Source organism: Epinephelus fuscoguttatus, linkage group LG2 (assembly GCF_011397635.1).
Source record: "Epinephelus fuscoguttatus linkage group LG2, E.fuscoguttatus.final_Chr_v1".
Taxonomy (NCBI): domain Eukaryota; kingdom Metazoa; phylum Chordata; class Actinopteri; order Perciformes; family Serranidae; genus Epinephelus; species Epinephelus fuscoguttatus.
Window position 1 is genome coordinate 13,109,288 of NC_064753.1, and position 21,443 is coordinate 13,130,730.

A 21,443-nucleotide genomic window follows, 5' to 3' on the forward strand; every position below is an offset into this window, starting at 1 on the left:
AGATTCTAAAGAACACCCAGTTCAAATGATTTGACATAGAACCTTTATGGTGAAATAACAGGACCTTCGAGAGCATGAGCAATGTCCCAACTTTACCTTGTGACAAGACATTTCAAGAACATCGGTGGACTTTATTATAGCTTTATAGTTTTTCAGTACTAGTGATTCGAGTACCCACCATCCCGACCAAATAATCCCGGAAAGACCTTAAACTGTCTGAGCCTCATTAAGTTTCATACACAGTTATTCCACAGAGACGGATAGAGTACAGGCATCTGTCTTGGTATTACATGCAGCATGCCCATACAGCGTACATCCAGAAACCACACTCCACCCCAAAATAATCAGCACTCTGTGTCTGGAGGGCCACTATCAACAACCATGCAATCATCTCCCAGGGTGCAACACAGCTAAACCCGTCACAACATCTCCGGCAGTCGACTGCAGGTTTGCCGAAACATGTTGAAGCACTTTGTGACAGTTATGATTATGTATACCTTCAGAGATAACTTTTTCTGAACAGCTTTTAAGAATAAGTGTGATTAGGCCTTTCGACACAGTCTGTGTGAGCAGCTTAATCACTTCACCAAGCTCCCTTTAATGGACTTAATTTCATATAACAATGTCATTAATTATCTTTGACCTCCCTTTTATGGTTTACTTTTACGATTGCAGTACTGCTTTAATATTTCTTACCTTGCTTTTATTGCCTTTGCCATCATTTTTTATCTGTTTGAAGCACTCAACAACTGTGTTTTCAAAGCCTCATCTCAAATGACTGTTATTACCATAGCAGTAGCAGTGTTATCGTACCAAGCAACTTTTTTTCTTTTTTTGAAAGTGCGGGTAAGTAGCCTACCTTTATCAAAACCACGTCTACAGCTCGCTCTCCTTTGGCACAGAGACTGTACCTCCGCTTGTGTCGTTCGTACATTTTCCCTTAAATATCCAGAGCAGATTTATCCAGCAGAAACACAGTTAAGGAGAGCTGAAGCTGTCTGCTAAGCTTCACATCTGGCCACAGAGGCAGCCTTCTCCCAGACTCCAGTTTACTCCCTCCCTCCTTCTCTTCTTCCCTCCCTCCTTCTCCTCTTCCCCTCCCTCCTTTTTTCTTTTCCTCTGTCGCCTCTCAACTTCTCTCCTGACTCTGTCTGACTCATGCCTTGGCTCTCTCTCTCTCTCCCTCTCTGTATTTTCTCTCTGTCTTTCTCAGTGAGGCAGTGAATGTCTCCCTCTCATCCTGTAAATCAGCCAGGCAAAGTAGTACATTGTTACAGTGTGACAAATGACAGTGGGGCATTATTACTTCAGTTAATGTGATTCAACCATCAGGATTTATGCTGTTGAGACTCTACACCCCCTGCTGGAGGAGGACGTACTTGAGGCCACCTGTGAGGCACCCTCTGGGTGTGATTGCACCTCTCTCAAATGATAGATATGGCCAGTGGCCATGTTAAAACAAAGTCAGGAGTGGTTTTATGGTGGTGCTGGAGGCAGCAGAAAAAAGGTCTCACTTGCATATTCATACACAAGGGGCAGAGCTGGAATGGGCCAGTTACTCACCAGTGCAGAGTGCACTTCAGATTTCCCCCCACATGTGATTTATTACACCTAGGCCTGAGTAACACAGGTGAAATCAATAGCACATTATTAATTCTTAACAAATCCTATATGACTATATATCACAATATGGCACACGTACACAAATCTGATTGCCGGTGTTTGCTGTGAGTGTTGTCCCACTGTTACGCACTACATCAGACAAAACCCTTCACACATTTTAAACGGAGAGGGCAGCGCTTAATTTTATCAGTTTTAATTACAATTAGCTTGTAATCATTTAATTAGGCAACAGACTTTTGTAAAAACGATAAGAAGATCCCATTATTATTATTTCTTCTTGCGAACTGAAAGTTGCTGATTAATCTGTCTGGTCTATCTTTTGAAGTATCAACTCCCCAAACAGGCTCAAAGGCAATCATCCAAACAGGGAGCTCTAAGCCTGATAAATTCAAATACAGACACGGACGCAAACAGCAGGGTGGACAGCAGACGCGCACAGCTCTCTGTATGTACAACCCTGGGTGTCTGTGTACATGGACATGTTCCAAATGTGCAGATTGTGAAATGTATGCGGACGCTCACAGCTACACGGATGTGAAAAGTATCATTTCGATTTAAAAAGAGAAAGAGATGAAAGAATCTTGCAATATAATGAATTTCACTGTCATACTCGGAAGAGAAAAGATGCAAATAAGAGAGGACACAGAAACGGGCTGCCTCTTTGCCATTCTCCCCGACTGCAGCTGGACAAGAACTTACAAAATCATTTATGAATATTCTGTCCCTTGTTTGAGGGGTTGTAGGCTTAAAGGTTGCTCTTTTCCATTTAATCTCTTATATTAATATGTCATTATGCTTCTTCATAAAAAAAAAACCATACAAACAAACAGTTTTTGTCACTGTCAATAAGATTAATTATGACTAACATAATACATAGGTTATATTACAAACACCCAATAAAAAAAATCAAATCAAATCTGAGGTTAAAGTGATAGTTCAGATCTTTTTAAGTGGGGTTGTATGAGGTACTTTTTTGGTGGTCATCATTTTACCTACAATATATAGCTGCTGGTGTGCCCTCTGTTTGAAGAAGCAGGCAGGAGTACGGTCACAGAAGCTAAGTAATGCACTACTGTGGACGAGGCCCGCAGCAAATTTTAGATTTTAGCCACCTAAAAAAGCCCACCCTAAAAATTAATATCAGTTTAAATGTACACAATATTCAGAATATTTTCCCAGCTTTACCTTGACATTAGACAGCGGTTTCTGACAGGGTACTGAAGCTTTAATAGCCCCCTCTTCAAAGCCAGACTCCATTAAGAAACACAGTAATTTAACATCCCTGAACACAGGAGTTGCTGGTCTATCGCTGCCTTAATCAGTTAGTTATTTTGTGTTATTGTGTGACTTTGGTGTTTAATAGTGCTAGTACAGATTCACCAAAGTCACACAACAACATGAACAAACTGACTAATCGAGGCAGCTCCTGTATTCAGCGAGCTAAAATGACTGTTTCCAAGAGTCTGGTGGCTTTCACGAGAGCATAAATGGGGAACTGAAGCCACTAAGGGCTTCCCTGTCACAAATTGCTGTCTGACAGCAAGGTGAAGTGGTGAAAATATATTAAATATAGTGCACATTTAAGCTGATATTGATTGTTTTACTTTTGTTTTCTCCAAACTGGTGGCATGTCAACAGACATCTACAATATGTAATACACTGACCATGAATAAGTACCTCATACTACCCCACGTCAAATAATCTAAACTATCCCTTTAAGGCACAGCCTGCACTGTGGTTGAGCACCTCCTGGTTCCTATTGAGATCCATGTAAACCTGTGGTAGTCCCTACAGTCTGTGGGTTGTCCCTGACATGAGAATCCAGCTTTGACCTCGGTCCCGCCCTGAGCTTGCCATGAGCACAAAAGGCGTGAATCCCTGCTGGCAGCCACAAACAAATCTAATTCTCCCTTAATCCAAAGTCTGACCTTCACAGAGCACCAGGTGTCTCAGAGTTCAGGGGGAGACTGCAATCAATCCGTTGAACCAAATGAACCGCACTGCTTGCACAGGACATATAAACTTTGAATATAAACTGCTGTTTGGTGGATTGGTTGACTCTGTCCACATTATGAAGAGGTAAAACTCACAGACACACACGCATACTGACTCATGCTGAAAGACCAACGCTGCTTTTTCACATGGTCTTAACCACAAGACACATAACGTTTTTCACACTCTTCTCTTCATTGCACTGTCATCAACAACAGTCAATAGTCAAGGGCAATAATTAATACAATTTTTTTCCATCTGTAACTGATACTCTGACCAAGAATGATGACAATTTTCCATTAATCTTCAATTTTTGCATCTCATCTATCTTGGAAGGAGCAAAGGAACTAAGCAGTGCAAGTAAAGAAAGCAACGACACAGATCTTATTGAGCTGAGGGCAGTGTGACATATTCATACCATTAAAATAAAAACAAAAATATATACACAAAAATACTCTATTTCCTTTCTGTTTTCTTTCTTGTATACGGTTGCTAGCATTTTGCACTAATGATGTAATTCGGAGCCAGAGTCTAGGAAGTAGTTTCAGGGGCTGGAGCCACAGTATCAATGTCCTGTCCATACACCCGCCCGACTCAACAAACGCATCAGAAAAATGAACACACACAACATACATCAACTTGGAACTATCTAAAATGACAAACACCATCTTTGGGAAAAACTGATTTGACTTGTTCTTTGATTTTTATTTTATTTTATTTTTTTTTCATTGCGGCCTATGTCCCATCTGCTAACATGGTGGAGGCGGGTTTATGACCTCTTCTGCAACCAGCCACCAGGGCCAGAGGTGTTGGCTTCACTTTAGGGGAACTGTCATGTCACCTGTCTTTATATATGGTCTACGGTCATGCCTGGCCACTCTAGTGATTAATACTGTGACATATAGACTATGTTACAAATGCATGACATATGGTTAATATACAGAGCTGTTTAAAACTATATTACAGCTCATGTTGTTTGAATTACATTGTTAGCACTGCCTTTTTGGCAATTATCTTTTACTTTCTTCTCTTATGTTAAGTTTTGCAATGATTTCCCTGCATCTATATTCTTATATCAATTCTATTTGCCAAAAAAAAAAAAAAAAAAATCTTATATCTTATATATTTTGTTGTCTTATATATCTTACATCTTGAGGACAGGACTTAGAACTGCTAATAAAAGCCATGCCGTAAGAGCACAGTAAGCCTTTCAAAGGATACTCTGCCAGTTTTCAACCAGCTTTGTATCATAACAATGTGGTGAGTATGAGTAAATGAACCGTAGTAAACTTCCCTCCATCTTACCAGCAGATCAGACCAGATCTCCCTGCTCATCTAGCAGCTCAGCAAAGGATTTTCGCTGGCTCTGGAGCTGTTGCTCTAACTACAGATTGTACTTCCGCCTTAGGACACAAAGGATATCAAAGCTGATTTCACGCCTACAATGCCTTCAGAAACATCATTTGGTGCACTGTTTGGCTGTAATATGAGATTGTTTGTTATCAGCTGGCCACCATGCTGTTTTCAGATGCACTGTTTCATCCACCAGCTCATGGGTATGGTGCGGCAGAGTGCATTCTGGTAGTTGTAGGCTTTCTACCTCCTGAACAAAAGCGAATCCCAAAGTCCTTTTTTTCAAAAGTATTTGTGTCTTCTACTCCACAGACTGTCCAGTTTTATGAAAGGACCATCTTTCCGGCAGTGAAATATCTCACGTGTCGCTAACTACAAGTACCTTTATTTCAATATGAAATGCAGAAGATATCACACATGCTGAACTAACCAGCTCTAAATTAGCTACTGTCTAAATAGCTCACATCTTGTCAAAACACTGACACACACGTTGTGATTTTAATTACTTCATTAACCTTTCCTCTCCTTCCGTGCAGCTAGTTGTTATAACTGTAATTCAGATTCTATTATACAGTTAGTATTATTCTCTGTTGTCTGTTTCAGAATCCTCTACATATATATACTTTTATATTGCACATTTAAAAAACTTCTTAGGCTTCTTTTATTTCACTTAATAAATGATTTCACATGTTCACAATATATTACAATATGTAAGCATGACAAACAGTAAACCATGATGGTTGATGATTGTTCTAAAGATAATTATTCTTATAAATATGTTGTATACACTGTGCATCTAAGTATACTACTATTCAAATAGTGTAAATTAAAATGATAAAGACCAGTTTGGAGGATGAATCTCCAGTAAGTGAACAGGCCGTTCTTCACCCCAACTCCTTCTACAGTTTGTCCAACACCAGCAATACTCAAAATTGCCTGTTCATCATAGAAATTACAGGAGATTTCAACAGGATCAAATGGCAGGTCATTAAATTTTCTCTCTGGTCAAGAGAAAAAAAACTCCAATGACGCCATTGAGGCTACATCGCCCTCTGCTGGCAGCCCCAGCGTCCTGCAGACTGTGTGTATATCTTCCTGCAGTCAAACATCTGGCATTCAAAACAAGCCACTGACCCAAACCGCAACCCAGGAATAAGAAGAGCCACTCCAGTCTATGGCTGCTGAGGAATCTGTCAGTCAGCAACATTTCAGAGTAAAGCCTTGTCTACTGAAGATCGCATCCATGTGCTCAGTGGGTGAGTGCAGACGGTAAATGAACTGCATAACATGACTCCCACAGGATGAGGTAGGGAGATCCTGTTGGGTTTTTACAGCAAAGCAAATGTAGAGGTCATACTTAAGGACACTTCAACTGGTAATATATTTATTGTTGAATGACGGCACTAACCAAAAAATACAAAGAAAAAAACAGACTCCAAGTCTCAGGTTTTTACTCAGGACGGAAAAATGTTCCAGACAGCTTTATTCCTCAACTCTCTGCAAATCACTAGTTGGCACATCAAGCAGCTCTTGGGCAAGTTCTGCCTTTCCTTCTCCCCCTAAAATTGCTGGCGTACTTTTGGAGATATTTTGCAGTTCCTGACGATTCCTGCCAAATAGTTTTAAAAAATCAATTTTTAATAAAATATGAAATCCTACTGTTGAAGCAGCAGGAAAATGACCTGCATGTACATTTAACAAAATGATGTATATATGTTTCTTTTCATACTTGTTTCTCATTAAATTCCTTGGATGAGAAGTGCAAGTGCCATGTTAACAGGATGCAGAATTCTTGAATTGTTGACAATGGCAATCAGTCACACCTCCAGTATTTGGGCACTGGGTTAAGCTCATGTTTAACCTCAGAGTTTTATGTTCAGAATAAACCTTGCCAGTCTTGACAGCCTCTCTAGCACCTGTACGTCCTACTGATGCCATTGCAATGCAGGAATTAGGGATGTTATTAATTATCCCTGTGTTTGACGAGTTAAAATATCTGCCTTGACAAAGATTGATTCTACTTTAGCTACCCTTCTCATTTACCCCTGATCATGTATTAACTAAGGAACAGGGCTCGGTTGCCTGTTTGTTCACAACATCTTCGTGCCAAAGGTTGCTCAGGGTGTTTCAAAGAGCTTGGCAAACAATGACTCATCTTAGACTCATGTTAATCAAACCTACAACAAAGTAGAGCTTGATATCAGACAGTAAAGACTTACCACGGAGAAGTCTGTTTCCTCTGAGGGGCCATTTTCATCCTCCCCTGCACCAATTATAGTGTCTTCAGACATGATAACTTCCACCTCTGGAGAAATGCACACAACACAGAGCAATCAGTCCAATGGCAAATCCTCCAAATAAAGGAATCAATAACAAGAGTTTAGAGTGAAGGGAACAGAGACTTGTCTAACCTCAGTGCAGAAACACTGAGGAGTTTGACTGAGTACAAATAATGGTGCAGCATTGTGTAGCTATAGTTTTTATGTGCTCTTAAAACACAATATTTCCCATATGAAAAATATCCATTTGAATGTAAATGAATTAATCACGTTTTGATTATAATACCAGAAACCAAACAGTCCACTGATAGTAATGTGTAATTATCTATGATGGATTAAAGGCATTTATCCTGGAAGGCTTGTGTAAGCGAACAGGACTTGACAAATGCTAGAGGGAGTGGAAAAACTTTTAGAAATGACTCTCCATAAAAAAGGAGGAGAACAACTTTTGACTGTCTTGTGTTTTTAAGGGGACAGTTCACCCCAAGTCAGAAACACATATTTTTCCTCTTACCAATGGTGCTATTTATCAGCTTGGATTGTTTTGGTGTGAGCTGCAGAGTGTTGTAGACATCAGCTGTATAGATGTCTGCCTTCTCTTCAATATAATGGAACTAGATGGCACTTGGCTTGTGGTGCTCAAAGACCCCAAAACATACATTTGAAAAACTCATCAGCAATGTCTCTTTCCAGAAATTACGACCCAGATACTTAGATAATCCACAGACCTTGTTGTGAGCAGTTTCATGTAGGAACTATTTCCTTTCTACTGAACTACACCCACCAACTATATCACCAAGCAGAAGAAAGGGTGCATCTGCTGCTAGCTCACCAAGCACCACTAAGCTGGCTAATGCTACAGGAGGACACCATTAATGCTTAAATTTCATGCTATCACAAGCACGAGCCTCTCGTCCATGAGTAGATGCACACTTCCTTCTGCTCAGTGATACAGTTGGCGGGTGCTGGAAGAAAATAGCTCCTACATAAACCTGCTCAAAGCAAAGTCTGTGGATTATCTTGAGTAACCGCAGCAGTTGACCACCAGTTTTATCTAGTTTCATTATGTTGGAGAGAAGGCAGACATCTCTACAGCCAATATCTTCAACACCCGGCAACTCACACCAAAACAACCTAGCTTGATAGGAACTGTCCCTTTAAGCATCTGCCAGAATCCAGATTGAATATTCAGTACGTCTTTATTTCCAAACCATGAAACAACAGAAAGCTTGTCTCTGATCGTCTGTGATGTTACCTGACGCTCAGCTACTGTCAGGCTGTAAATATATCCCCTCCTTCATAATGACACCCCAGTCTCTGTGTGACGCACAGCGCCAACCTTGCCCTTGACCTCTCTTTATTGGACTTGGGTCCAGTACAATTTTTCCTGATGAGTGAAAATTGCAGACAGAGGAGTGCTGGAAGTTCACTTAGAGAAGAGAGAGACTCCGCTGGCCTCACTTCCTGCTCCACACTCACATCAGCTGGCTTGTTTATGTTTGTTTTAGAGAAGCCAGCCTTCTAGCTGTGCGTCTGAGCCTCGGTCACATGCGCTGGTAATGTGACTGTGTTTGCTGGCATACAGTATGCTGTAGCCAGACTGTGCCTGTGTGCAGGAGACAAAGACTAACGGAGAACATATGAATATAAAGGGAAGTGTTGACAGACTACGCGGCCCAAAGTATCAAAGATATAAACCGGCTCATTATTTCCTGTTACGTAACATGTCGCAATGTATCCCAGTGTCCCTGCATGAACTAATGTGGCAATATTACTGTGCGGATGTCACATTTCAGAGAAAGTGTTTTATTTTTTATTAAAAAATAAAATCCTAAAGATTTACTAAAAGCTGAATCCTCATTAGAAAGACAATTAGCACCAAAATAGCAGAAAGCCTAAGCAAAGCATGTCTTAACAAAGGCAATAAATCACAACGGGATGTCACACAAAAACCTCTGTAAGCACTATTACGGTGAGCTACATTGCATTTAGCTCTGCGGAGCTATTGCCATTAATCACCACAGGAGGACTGAATCTGATTTAGCATATTTGTTTAGCAATAAGACTTTGACAAACATATTGTCCTGTGATGTATGTGAGTATGTAGAACTAGAATAATCCTGAACTGGGACTGAAATAAATCAGCTTTTACCCACCTTGAGTTGCACTGTCAGGGCATTGTGGTGCTCCATCCACTGCGTCAAGAGTCTCTGGATTTTCCGTCACCTCATCCTCAACATGAGCTCCACAGGATGCTTCATTGTTTGGAGAAGGTGGATCTACTTCCAAATCATTGACATCTACACTATCCGGAAGAGGACTGACACCCTGTGACGAAGATGCATCAATCTGATTCTCTGAGAGCCTTAATCCCTCATCAGATGACCTCTCATCTGCTGTCATCTCTGAATTCTCCTCTTTGGGTTGCTGTGGCATCAACTGCACATCTTCATTGTTTTCAGCTGAAGCCACTACAGATTTATCACTGGCCTCCGCTGACTGATGGTCTCCTTCAACCGGGCCAATCGCATCACTTTCCTCCGCAGCAGATGGACTGGGTTCACATAAAGCCCCGCTGGTGACCTCTGATTGTGAATGCTCAATCCCTGCATTCAGTTCAGAGCTGCTGACCTCTCCAGTTTCACCTTCATCGACCTCCGTCATTGGAGCGTCCCCACTTTCTGACAACGACACATCCTCTTTGGAAAGCTCTGCAGTGAGGTTCTCTACTGTCCCCTCAGGATTCAAAGCCTCTATTGTTTGGAGGCTGGGTGACAGTTGTGATTCAGGCTCGGTGCCAGTCTGGCTGCGGTCTGTTTCTGTTGGTGCACTGTCAGTGCCTGGCTCCAAGGGGAGCCCTGCGTCCACGGTTAGTGCATGTTCATTGCTCTCACTAGATTTTGAATCGTTTGGTTCCTTCTCTGCTGTTGAGGACAGTTCTGCTATCTTGTTCTGAAGTAAATCCTGATCCTCCGTACTAACGCTGTCCTGAGTGGGGTGGAATATTTCTGTTGTGGAGCTTCCGACCGATTGGAAACTGACGTCATCATCACTGGAGAGGCCATAGGTCGTCCCTGACTCTTCATCAGCATGTCTATTGCTGGAGCTTGGCATCATTTCAGGTGATGGATCTGTTTGCAATTCTTCCTTGAAGTTACCCTCAGTCCGAGAATCAGCTGTATCGTCCGGTTCATCCGTTGGTAAACTGGTACTTTCAATGCTGTTTCCAGAAGGTTCAGCTGCGTCTTCACCGTCTAGCTCTTTACTACTCACTGTTCCAGTACTATTCCCAGAATGACAACCAGTTTCTGGAGCCAAGCCCCTTTGCTGATCTGTAGCGTAATCCCGACCAGCTGTTTCCTGGTTTTGTTCCAGGCTGTTTATGTCTGGTGGAGGTTCCCCCTCGTGGAGGCCTTCTATCAAGAGACGTGGAACAGCAGATTCAAGCTCCTTGATTACATCACCGCCGTCTATCAGCGATGGGCTTGGGAGGTCCCCTGGGGTTAATATGGGGTCTGTTAACCCTTCACTCTCTGCCTTCTCCTCATCTAAAGAGAGTCCTTCACAGTGCTCTTGGCTAAGTTTCTCCTCAGTCTCTTCTTCCTGACAGCACTCCTTTGTTTCTGAATCAGAGGTGTCAGATACCTCTGATCCCTCTGATGACGGGGACTGGCCCATATCCGAAGCTTTTGTGTCTCCACTAGTTATAAAATCTGTGGACTCTGTCTCCTCCTCCTCCTTCCTTGTAGCTGTGCTGTCCTGTGCTTCCTGCTCTGATGTGTCCTTTCCCTCCGTGGCCTCCTGTCCTTCCCAGATCACAGCCTCTTCTCTATCAGTTTCCTCTGCCTGTTTATTACAGCCTTCTGGTGGAAGGATTCCCACAGTGAGGCTCTCTCCTTCTACCCCACTCTGTGCTCCTTCACTCCTGTCACGCAAACTCAAACTCTGGGTGGGAACAACAGGCTGCTCCCCACCCTCCTGCTCTGCTTGGCAGCGATCTCTCCCACTGCTTGAGCTGAGACACACCCAGTCAGCTGGGGGGCCGAGGCCATGCTCCTGGGGGTGTATTTCTGAGGCTGGAGTACTCACAGACAAACTCCAGTCTCTCTCTGCATTCCCAGTCTCACCATTTCCACAATCAACACCACTGTGGCTTTCCACTGAGCAGTTTTCTCCCCAGCTCCCTCCTGTTGCTGTATCCAGGCACTCTGATGCTGTAGCAGGCAGCTGTAGTCGCTCCAGACAGGTTATCTCTGTTTCTACACCATCACAACATTCAGCAGCTGTGTGCAGAGAATCAAACTGCAGCTCCAGTACAGAAACTCCCTGCAGAATATAGAAGAGGAGGAGGATAAACGTTAGCTTTTCCCTCAGAGAAACCAACTGAGCTGCTCTCTAGTTCTTATCAATCACCAACTCTGTGATTGCATAAGGTGTTCTGCCGGTTATACAAACTAAGCTTGAAGGTTAAAAAAATGAGGGCAGTGAAAAGACAAACAATCCAACAATGTTCAGCAGCAGCAGAGCTCCTGGATGAAGCCAACGTGAGTAGAGATAGTGTGCTAAAAGGGCAGGGTGCTGTGACTCACCTTGGCATGGAGATGGCATATCAAGTGCAGCAGCTGCTCCACGCTCCTCTGAAGGCTCGGAGGGTCGTGGCCGGAGTGGTTGCTCAGCGTCAGAGTGTGTGTGTTCAGCCTGGGGAGGTGACAAACTATCCGGGCGTCCGTAGACACCAGCTGAAGAGTCTCAGTCCCTTTGTCCGTCTCAGCCCTGCCGTGAAATAAACACTTAGATCATCCCGAACGGCCTGCAGCGTGATTGGCTAACACAGCACAAAACTGCTTCAAGAGAAGTTTTTAACAGTGATGTCAGCCGATCCGCACTCCCCCCCCTTTCTTTTAATAATCCACGTGCACTGCTGTTTTTTTTTTCTCCAGAGTGGGAAAGTCCATCGGTCAAATGCTGTGGTTGTTTTGTATCTATTCTAGCAGTTTAGCAGGTAATCAAGCAACCTATAGAGAAGCTGTTGAGTGCTAAATAGCTGGTACATGTTAAAAATTTCCAGACGCTGTGGCGGGTCAACCAAAAATGTTACTTTCCTTGCCTGTAGTAAAATACACCCTGCCATACCCCATTTGAAGACCACTCCTACTCGATAAGTTTTCCCAGAAAACTTCACTCCCCCTTCTGCATGTGCTCCAAGCGCTGAAGGTAAAAGTATGTGCAGTGTTTTTGTTCATAAAGATAAGTGCTGTAAAGAGGAGACACCTCCCAGTCAGTCAGATCTGTTTGCGTAATCCTGGGCGGACTGCCTTAGCTGCGAGGCCCGCCGGCTGAGGTCACCAGCCAGGCTGCTAGTGACTTCACTTTTCATGAGGGAAATGTAATTACCAGCACATAAAGAGAGAGCTGTAAGTTGTAAAGCAACTTCAGTGCACGCTTGGCAATGAGCGGGCTCACTAAGTGGTAGTTGCCTTTCAGCTTGTGGCATCTTCATTTTGAGTTAAGTGAAAACTATTCTGCAGCAGATAAGTAGAGTGCCTAAAAGACATAAAAAAGGGTCCATTTCCACTTTACGCCGTGTCTCAGTCCATTTAGCAAGAAGCAGTTTTTTCCCCCTGCAGTTTAATGTTTCACTAGAAAGGGATGAGAAGAATCTGACCTCACTCGTCACTCAGAGAACGCATTATTAGGGATAATACCTGACAACTGCAAACAAAACACATACATCCTCTTGCTGTTAAGCCCTGTAGAGACAACACTGCAGTGTGTGTGCGTTAAAGTAAAGTTACACATAGTGAGATGTTGTGGTTCTACAACAGGTCAGTAAACACAGGAGTGGTAATCAAGGCTTTTGTGTTGCGGAATAGTTTCCCATCTCTCTGGATTCTCTTGGAACAATACTGGCAGCCCACAACTTTTCAATTTGCCCTCAACTATCTGGCTGCAGCTGAATGTGCTAAGCTAGGCTGCAGTGGGCTTTGTGGTGATGCTCTTTGGATACTTCTATTGTTCCGTGAAGACAACAGACAAACAAGGTTGCCCTAAAGGGCCCGGAGGAACCACGCCATCTGCCCTCTGATATATTAACATGAGAGTGTTTGCACAGTGAGGAGGGCAATGTTCACTGAAACTCAGAGCTCGGATCACACTTACAGACTTTTCTTTTCTATTTAATTGCTTCTGAATTAAGCTGAAACTGAAAACACCTTACTATTACACAGCGCTTAACTGTCATGAAAGCTGTAGTTGGTAACTTTAATGGAAATAACATTTTGACTTTTGTGCTGAAACTGTCACTTTGTCCACACAGTAGTACGTGAGACAGGTCATCTGTGAAAAAATCATGCTCCTCTGCCTCCTCGTAGTGCCTCTAATGGCAACTGCAAGAATCCAAGAGAACGAAAACAACCAATCAGAGCAGAGGAGCCTCTAGAGCAGCTGTCAGTCATGTCAATCAATGCTCATGATTTGCTGTCAAACTAGGCAGTGCTGATCAGAAATGAATCAAGATTCTGTTACTGCATTGTCAAACCAAATCCCGCCCACTGCACGGGTCACAAACATTCTCATTTTACAACTAAACAGTACACTAAAAAATGTTTATAAAAACATCTGAGGTGAGAGCAGGGCGCAGTAACAGAATCTTGCTTCATATATGATCAGCGCTGCCTATTTTGACAATCTGACCACAGGTCACAAGACGTGATTGACAGCTCCGTTGGAGACTCCTCTGCTCTGATTGGTTGTTTTCACTCACATGGATTCTTGCAAATGCCATTAGAAGCACTACAAGGAGGCAGGTCTCATATAATACTGTGTGGATGTAGTGATAGTTTCAGCAAACATGACAAAAAGTTCTTATAATAAAACTGTACCTTTAAGGGCTGAGTACTTACTGTGCGAGGAGCTCGTGGAGGCGTTCGTGTCCTCGCAGGGCTGCAATGGCGGCTGGGGTGTGGCCTTGTCTGTTGGCCAATCGCAGGGCGTCTTTTGCTCCAGACTGCTGCAGCAAGAAGCGTGTAACCCGAAGAAGACCTCGACGTGCTGAGAAATGCAGCAGAGTCTCCTGAGGATTCAGGTCTGAGGAAGACACAGGGGACGAGAGATATGGAAATAAATAAACAAACAAACAAGAGAAAGAAACAGAGAGAGACAGAAAAGTACAGCAGTCCAGACAGCCAATTTGTGGTGCAGTAGCCGGCATACCACCACTTGCTGCAGCTTGGCAACACCACGGCACCGTCTAATTAAACCAGTACAGGGTCCACAGTGACCCAGTAAAGAACAGACCTTTACACATTTCCAGACTGATAAAACTGCAGCTTGTCTCTGTCTCTATTCAACATTAGATCAGCCAGTACTGTCTTTTTTGGACTGAAGCCAACATGTCAATCGACAGTATTTTTAAACTGGTCATTTCTGGGCACGAAATTACAGAATATGTCAATATTTTGTGTTTCCATGACAAAGTACTTGTATTCCAGTCGGTGTGGAAAAGCCTGTGAAGCAGCATCTAATATGGGATAATAAAACTAATAGCAACAGCAACAACAACAATAATGCATGTGACTAAATCAAACTACACCATTTCATTCCGGCAGAGGTGAGCAACACTAAGTGCATCACACTCCCATTTTTAATTTAAGTCCATTATTGGCCCCATATATCAATTGCACTCCTAATAACACCATCAAACACTGAAACCCTCCCCTTTACATATCCACAAAGACAATAATGAAGATTCATGGACAGACACACACACACACACACACACACACACACACACACACACAGACCCCCATATTTCTGCCAAAGCCACAAGAACTCAGAGGCTCCCTTTGGCATTACATCCAGGATAAGCGGCTGTTGGTTATTCCAGAGGGCCATCTCAAATTGAATCTGTGTAATTAAATCCCTCTCTACATTTACTGAAAAATATTATTAGAACATGTCTTGGTCTATATGCCAAACCCTTTTTTGTTAATATTAATATCTTTTACTGCCCGACCACTGGCAAATGTATTGTCAATTTCAAAGGGCATCGTGAGATAAGGGGTAAGCTTGTTTAAAAGGGGAAAGTGAGTCCTGCACTTCAATAAATTGTAATTTCAAAATGAGGAGGAACATATAGTTCATCAGAGAGACATAAAAAGCTTCATAAGTTAAAACTGGTGAGTTAAAACACTGGACAAGTGAATGTGTTGAAAGTGGTGTGGTGTTTGAAATAGTACCCAGATGTCTTGTAATGCAGAGTCAGTACACCGCAAACAGAATGCTCAGGTTTATCAAACCAGCTGGTCTGTGGTTATTTATAACAGCAGAAAGTGCAGGAAGGAGAAAGATAAAACATCTACAGTACTGTTGCTGAGTCCAGATTTCTCTGGACAGAGTGTTTCTTCCCTGTTATGAGAAAGATTGTGTTTTACTCCTGAGCTTTCATTTGTCACTGCCAGAGGATTTTCTTCCTCCAGTGTCCACACACAAAACCGGATATTTATTTGAGCAAACAGGGAAAAAAAAAATCATGGTTTTTCACTTCGACACAGACAGGCAGTTCTATACTGCAACTCCTCTGTGATTTCTTCTGAGCCTTTTTAGCTGTGCCTTGTGCAGATTGCAACAGTAAGATAAAATCAGCCGAACAAAAAACAAAAACACAGCGGCAAACTGCAAAGGCACAGAAAACATATTTTGCTGTCTGTTATCAGCACCACAATGACCATTAGGCAGCATTTACAATGCTGGTTGTGTGTGCTGATGAGAGGTTTCACTCCATTTAACGCAGACCAGTCTGCACCAGCCTGCCCTGATGAATCCCAAGCTAATAGGTCAAATTTAATGCTCCACTTGGCCGAGCTGGGCTGGACTGGAATGTGAGGTGCCAAACACCAGCAGGAAATGCTTTACTGCTGGGTTTGATGGTGGTTTCTCTAAACTGGCTGCCATAACATCCATGACATTCTGGCACTATGGCATCTGGGAGAGTCAGCTGGGAGATGTAGTTACAGCTATTTGCTACAGTACAGAAATTACCAACATGCAGTTTGTTGAGTCACCATGAGCCACCAAAACAGCTTCACCGCTCCGTATCAGAGATCCCAGCTAGCTGGCTGCTAGTTAGCTTCACTAGCTATGCAATGGTCAAATGTTTTCCTTAGGCCTCGATCACAAAGAAAACACTCTGCAGGTTGCAAAACGCAAGGCATTGCACACTGCCTTTTTTTTTTTTTTTTTTAGATTGAATACCACCAGTTGCTGCACCTTTTTATTGTTGCCAGGCAACCACCCCATTACCTCGATACTTAAACCTTCCCATGTAATCAATCTACCACTTATTTTATTATTATCATTATTTCATTTCACAGTAATTAGTAGCTAGTTCCTAAAATGGACAGGCAGGGTACTTGCTCTAGCTCTGGTTGAGGGTGACAGCCTGTCAGCAAATTGTTTGTTGGGCACAGAGAAAAAGAGATCTGTGTGGGTTCATGACACTACAAAAGAGGGTGGATCACAGGGAGCACCACCAGTTGGTCCAGAAACTTCATCTCGACTACGGCCGTTTTCAGGCACATTTTAGGATGACTTGGGGGCAGTCAGCTGTGCGACTAAGCACCACCAGTGTCTGCTCCATTGTTTACCAACTGTAAACTTGTTGTCGTCACCACCGCAGAAGGCCCGTCTCTCAAGTCATCCAATTGGACAATGGAAAAAAGCTGAGATGACGTGGGGTGCTCTTCCACTCTGAGTGTAATTTTTTCAGTTCAGAGCGCTTAGGCAAAAATGCCACACAAGCAACACAAAAACACCAAGCAAAAAGCTTAATTCTCATTAAAAAACAATTACCACAAGGCACCTCCAGCTAAAACACTTTCTCTGTGATCAGGGCCTACTTGTCCAGGCAAATTACGTAACCAAAATCAACTGCTGATTAATTATACAATTTGCTCATTTCTGCAAAAAACTAGCACTTCTAAAAAAACACAAAGCTCTTTCATTTTAATCGAGACATATTGTACATTTTTTATAACATTTTTTCATATTCTTTTTAATTTTTTATTTTATTCTATTCTATATTCATATTTCTTGATTTTGTTATACTTGCTTTAAAATTTAATTTCACTTCCTCTTACTATGTTAATGCTACACACCAATACACCACAGCAAATTCCTTGCATGTGAAAACCTACTTGGCAATAAACCAGATTCTGATGCTGATTTTAACAAACCTGGGGCTGCAACAATTATTTTCATTATCTATCAATCTGTCAATTATTTCCCTGAGTCCACAACTAAGTTTTGCTACTTTTGTTCAACCAACAGGCAATATTCAGTTTGAAATGAAAATAAATAGGGAAAGCAATAAACCCTGAGAAGTCTGAGAAGCTTTGACCAGCAAATATTTAGAACTGTTAGCGCCGCTAGAGGTAACAATCTGAGATGGCAAAGTCAGACAGTCAGACGGTCCATCACTTTGACTTAAATACCTAAAAACAACATTCCATGCATGGCTGTAGTCCATTTAGGATGAGTTGTTATTATCATCTAGGGCCATCATCAGATCAGAGCTTTAATTTATTCAAGACTTTGGTTTATGACTTAATTGATGACATTCCCACCAGCCTGATTATACTTTATGTTTTGTGGTGACAAGCAAATGTTAGCATCCTAAGATGGCAAACACTATAAACAGAAATATCAGCATGCTATCTGGTCATTGTGAGCATACTAACATGCTGATATTAGCATTTAGCACAAGGCACTGTTGTGCTTTAGTACAGCCTTGCAGAGCTGCTCACAGCCTCTCAGTCTTATTGATGAACGATTCAAACAATTATTAGACTATCAAAAACCCCAACCACTTCAAGAAACACTTCAGGTCTTATATGTCAAAGTTAAAAGCTGGGTGCACTCCATATTGCAAATAATGGGTATAAATAAACTGAGGGAATTTACCATTTGTGTTTGTTGAGACTACAGATCACTATGTCATTTACTGAAAATTATACTGACTGGCAAACCATAGGCTACAGATAATTTGACACTTAATGCTGCCAGTAAATTAGCTGGGTGTTGTTCACCATTTTCATTGACACGCACAGTCCTTCCAGGTGAAAGTGATTGTCCCCGAGGACAATAAATGGCTGGCTATGGTGAGATCAGTGACTGCTGCGTGTCCACAGCGTGAAGGATGACTGAGATAAACCACCACCACCTCCACCTATAGTCTGCTGCTATCCATCATCTGACAGATCTGATAAATGGAGAGCAGAGTTGCACTCCTCTTCCCTCCCCGCAGTTCACCGCAGCTGAACGTCTTGTATTGAAGCGGTGACATATTGTGAAGCACAGCCTATTAGAGCACACATCACTCACCTCTGCAGGACGCCGCCTTCCACATCAACAACATGACAACTGACTTCAATGCAAAGGAGCCTCGGTTTGTGTGTGTGTGTGTGTGTGTGTGTGTGTGTGTGTGTGTGTGTGTGCGTGTGTGTCCATCTCTAAAAAAGCCATACACTTTTCTCAACAGTAACAAGCAGATCTAATCAGGAGGGAGGTCATTACTGAAAATTTGATTTGATAACTTTTCTTTTCAAGCTCCGAACAAAAAATGATTACAACATTTTTAAGAATGTGTGGGCTTTCAGTTCTTCACTATACATTTACTGAATCTTCATTTTTGTCAGAAGCCCTGCTGGTTCTGCTGGTTCGATCTAATATCCAAGTCCAAGTTAAACTATAAGCTATTATCTTAACAATAGCCCAAGGCAGAGGCAGCGCTCTAACTACTCCCAAAAGTCTTGTTTATGCTGCTTCACAGAGAGCAATTACCTCGCCGAGTTTATCATCCACATCAGCTCGTTTGGCTTCCTTTAACTGATTAAAGTCATCAGAGTCAATGGCTGGAGAAAATTGCCACTTTAATTTTAATAAAAATGTATGTTTGTTTGCACTGACATAGTTATTTCTCACAGCCCTAACTACTGTCTGGCCGGACTGCAGCACAGAGATACGCCGCTCTGTTTGATCACACTAATACCAGAGTCAGATGAAAGTCCATATGGAGACATGTTTTCATGTCAGTCTGTTAATATGAGCTACCAGCTAATGCCACAGTGACACCAGCCTTCTATGTGTGACTGCAGAGAGATGTTTATGGCCGCCATTATTTCCACTGAGTGTCAAGCAATGCTTAATAAAAGATTACAGGAATATCTATCATTCAGTCATTTATCGGGAAAAATACTGCGATATGCTGGTTACAGCTTTAAAAATACTAGGATTTACTTACATGTCCCTGGTGCCTGAAAAGTTTATTTTTTGGCTACTGCTAAGACTAAAGCTTTGATTTATATTTCTGCATTGGATTTTATCCGTTAATATCAACACTGCAACAACAAATGGATATTTCATACGAGATCCAGCCGTATTGTGTTTTAATTACATTCCCCAGTAACTGTGTTTATATTCTTTTATGCACAACGCAGTGACTGTGGGTTCTGCATTTACTTTTACAACCAGACTTAGAGTGCATACAGGTATGTTCTTATTACTGATTAGGTGACTACTGCAGTGCAATCCCAGTAATCAGTTAATCAAATACACAATTGGTCACTAAAATATTGTGGAAAATAAGCACAGCTGAAGCCTTTATGTCAGAAATGCACACCTGCCTTAGGTGTGTTAACACACATCAGACATGAGTCTAGCTTCAGTTTATGTTTCCTGTGTTTTGGAAGATTCTGGTTGTTTGAATAAGAAAGAATTGATCCGATAATTCTTTTACTACAGCGGGAAAGTCTATTGTTTGCAAAAGTATACCAGCTGCCATTACTGTGATGGCACCTGAACACTGTAATGTGTGTAAAGAAGATTTTATTTTTAAGCGCCTTTGCCTAGAAATCTGTCCAGGAGATGCAAGAGAACTGGTTTCATGTTGAAAATCCGGATCTGTTGCCAAAATAAAATGCTGGCATTGTACATTTCTGCAAACCCAGAATCAGAATCAGAATAAGAAAAGGATTTACTGCAAACTAGGTTTTCACTTACAAGTAATTTGCTTTGGTTTTTTTGGTGCACATAAGAAAATACCATAAACATATTAAGACAAATAAAAATATGAAATACTTCTTTTAAAAAAGGGTTCTACAGCATAGCAAATATGTACATTAAAGGTGTTTATAGTTGTACCAGTATAGGGTGTACAGTTTGTGCAGAAGGTGCAAAAAATATTAGTCAGGCAATGTGCAAAAGTTCCCTGTGGCAGTGCACTGTGTAAAGATAATAGTCAAGGATGTGTGTTCATGTAATGCATACAGACAGAGAATATGGTCTGTGAGGGAGTGAAGTCCATGTCAGTGGGGGTCCTGGACCTTATTGATTAGGCCAACTACTGTCGATATTAAACTGATTTTGTGGTGTGAGGTTTTGGTCCTGATGGACCACAGCCTCCTGTCAGAGGGAGTCTAAAAAAGAGTTTTTCACCAGGGTGGGAGGTGTCAGCCATGATCTTTCCTGCCCACCTCAAGGTCCTGGAGGGATGGCAGACTGCAGCCAATCACCATCACGGCAGAGCAAATTATACCATAGAAACCACATATTACGTTACATTTTCATATTTCATATATGACTTCCAATTACATGTGCATGAGCTAAGATTCTCATCAGGAGGAGGGAGGGATGGTGTGACACACAGATGAGACGGCAACCAAGCAGCACACAGTAGCAGACCACTATTCGTGACCAAGAAACGAAGGTGCTTCATAATGAGAGTTCAGGAGCTCTCCAGATGTTTTTAAGGCAAACAAAAGGGGCATTTTAAACTAAAACATGATGTTTTCCTAACCTTAACCAAGTGCCTTTTGTGCCTAAACCTTACCACACCTTTTTCACTGTCTCAAAATCTTACATTTTAACGTATCTGCTACATATGAAATTTACAAATGTAACATCCATTTTTTGCAGAAATGTACAATGCCAACATTTTTTCTGACGATCCAGCTGCAAAATAAAGTCACCAAATCTTAAATTGAGGGTATAATCTAGAAAATTTTAAATTCTCAATGAAATTTAGTCCAATTATAACAGACCGCTTGACGTCTTTTCTGGGCTTTTCTGTTATCAGCTGCTTTAGTCAACAAACTGTGACTTTAAAAAAAAAAGGTAAAGTCGAGGCCACAAGCCTCTGCT

At 42.0% G+C, this 21,443-nt stretch overlaps 1 protein-coding gene across 4 annotated transcripts in view; it reads right to left on the reverse strand.

Moving 5' to 3' along the window:
• Positions 1 to 21,443, reverse strand: part of LOC125898749 (A-kinase anchor protein 13-like) — a 140,914-nt gene that overhangs the window by 78,917 nt on the left and 40,554 nt on the right. For all 4 annotated transcript variants that reach the window (XM_049592710.1, XM_049592702.1, XM_049592685.1 and 1 more), the window contains exons 6-9: positions 14,150 to 14,333; positions 11,837 to 12,020; positions 9,404 to 11,573; positions 7,188 to 7,273 (exon numbers count right to left, since the gene is read on the reverse strand). In XM_049592710.1, the coding sequence (XP_049448667.1) occupies positions 7,188 to 7,273; positions 9,404 to 11,573; positions 11,837 to 12,020; positions 14,150 to 14,333 (2,624 nt within the window). The remainder of the gene's footprint in view (positions 1 to 7,187; positions 7,274 to 9,403; positions 11,574 to 11,836; positions 12,021 to 14,149; positions 14,334 to 21,443) is intronic.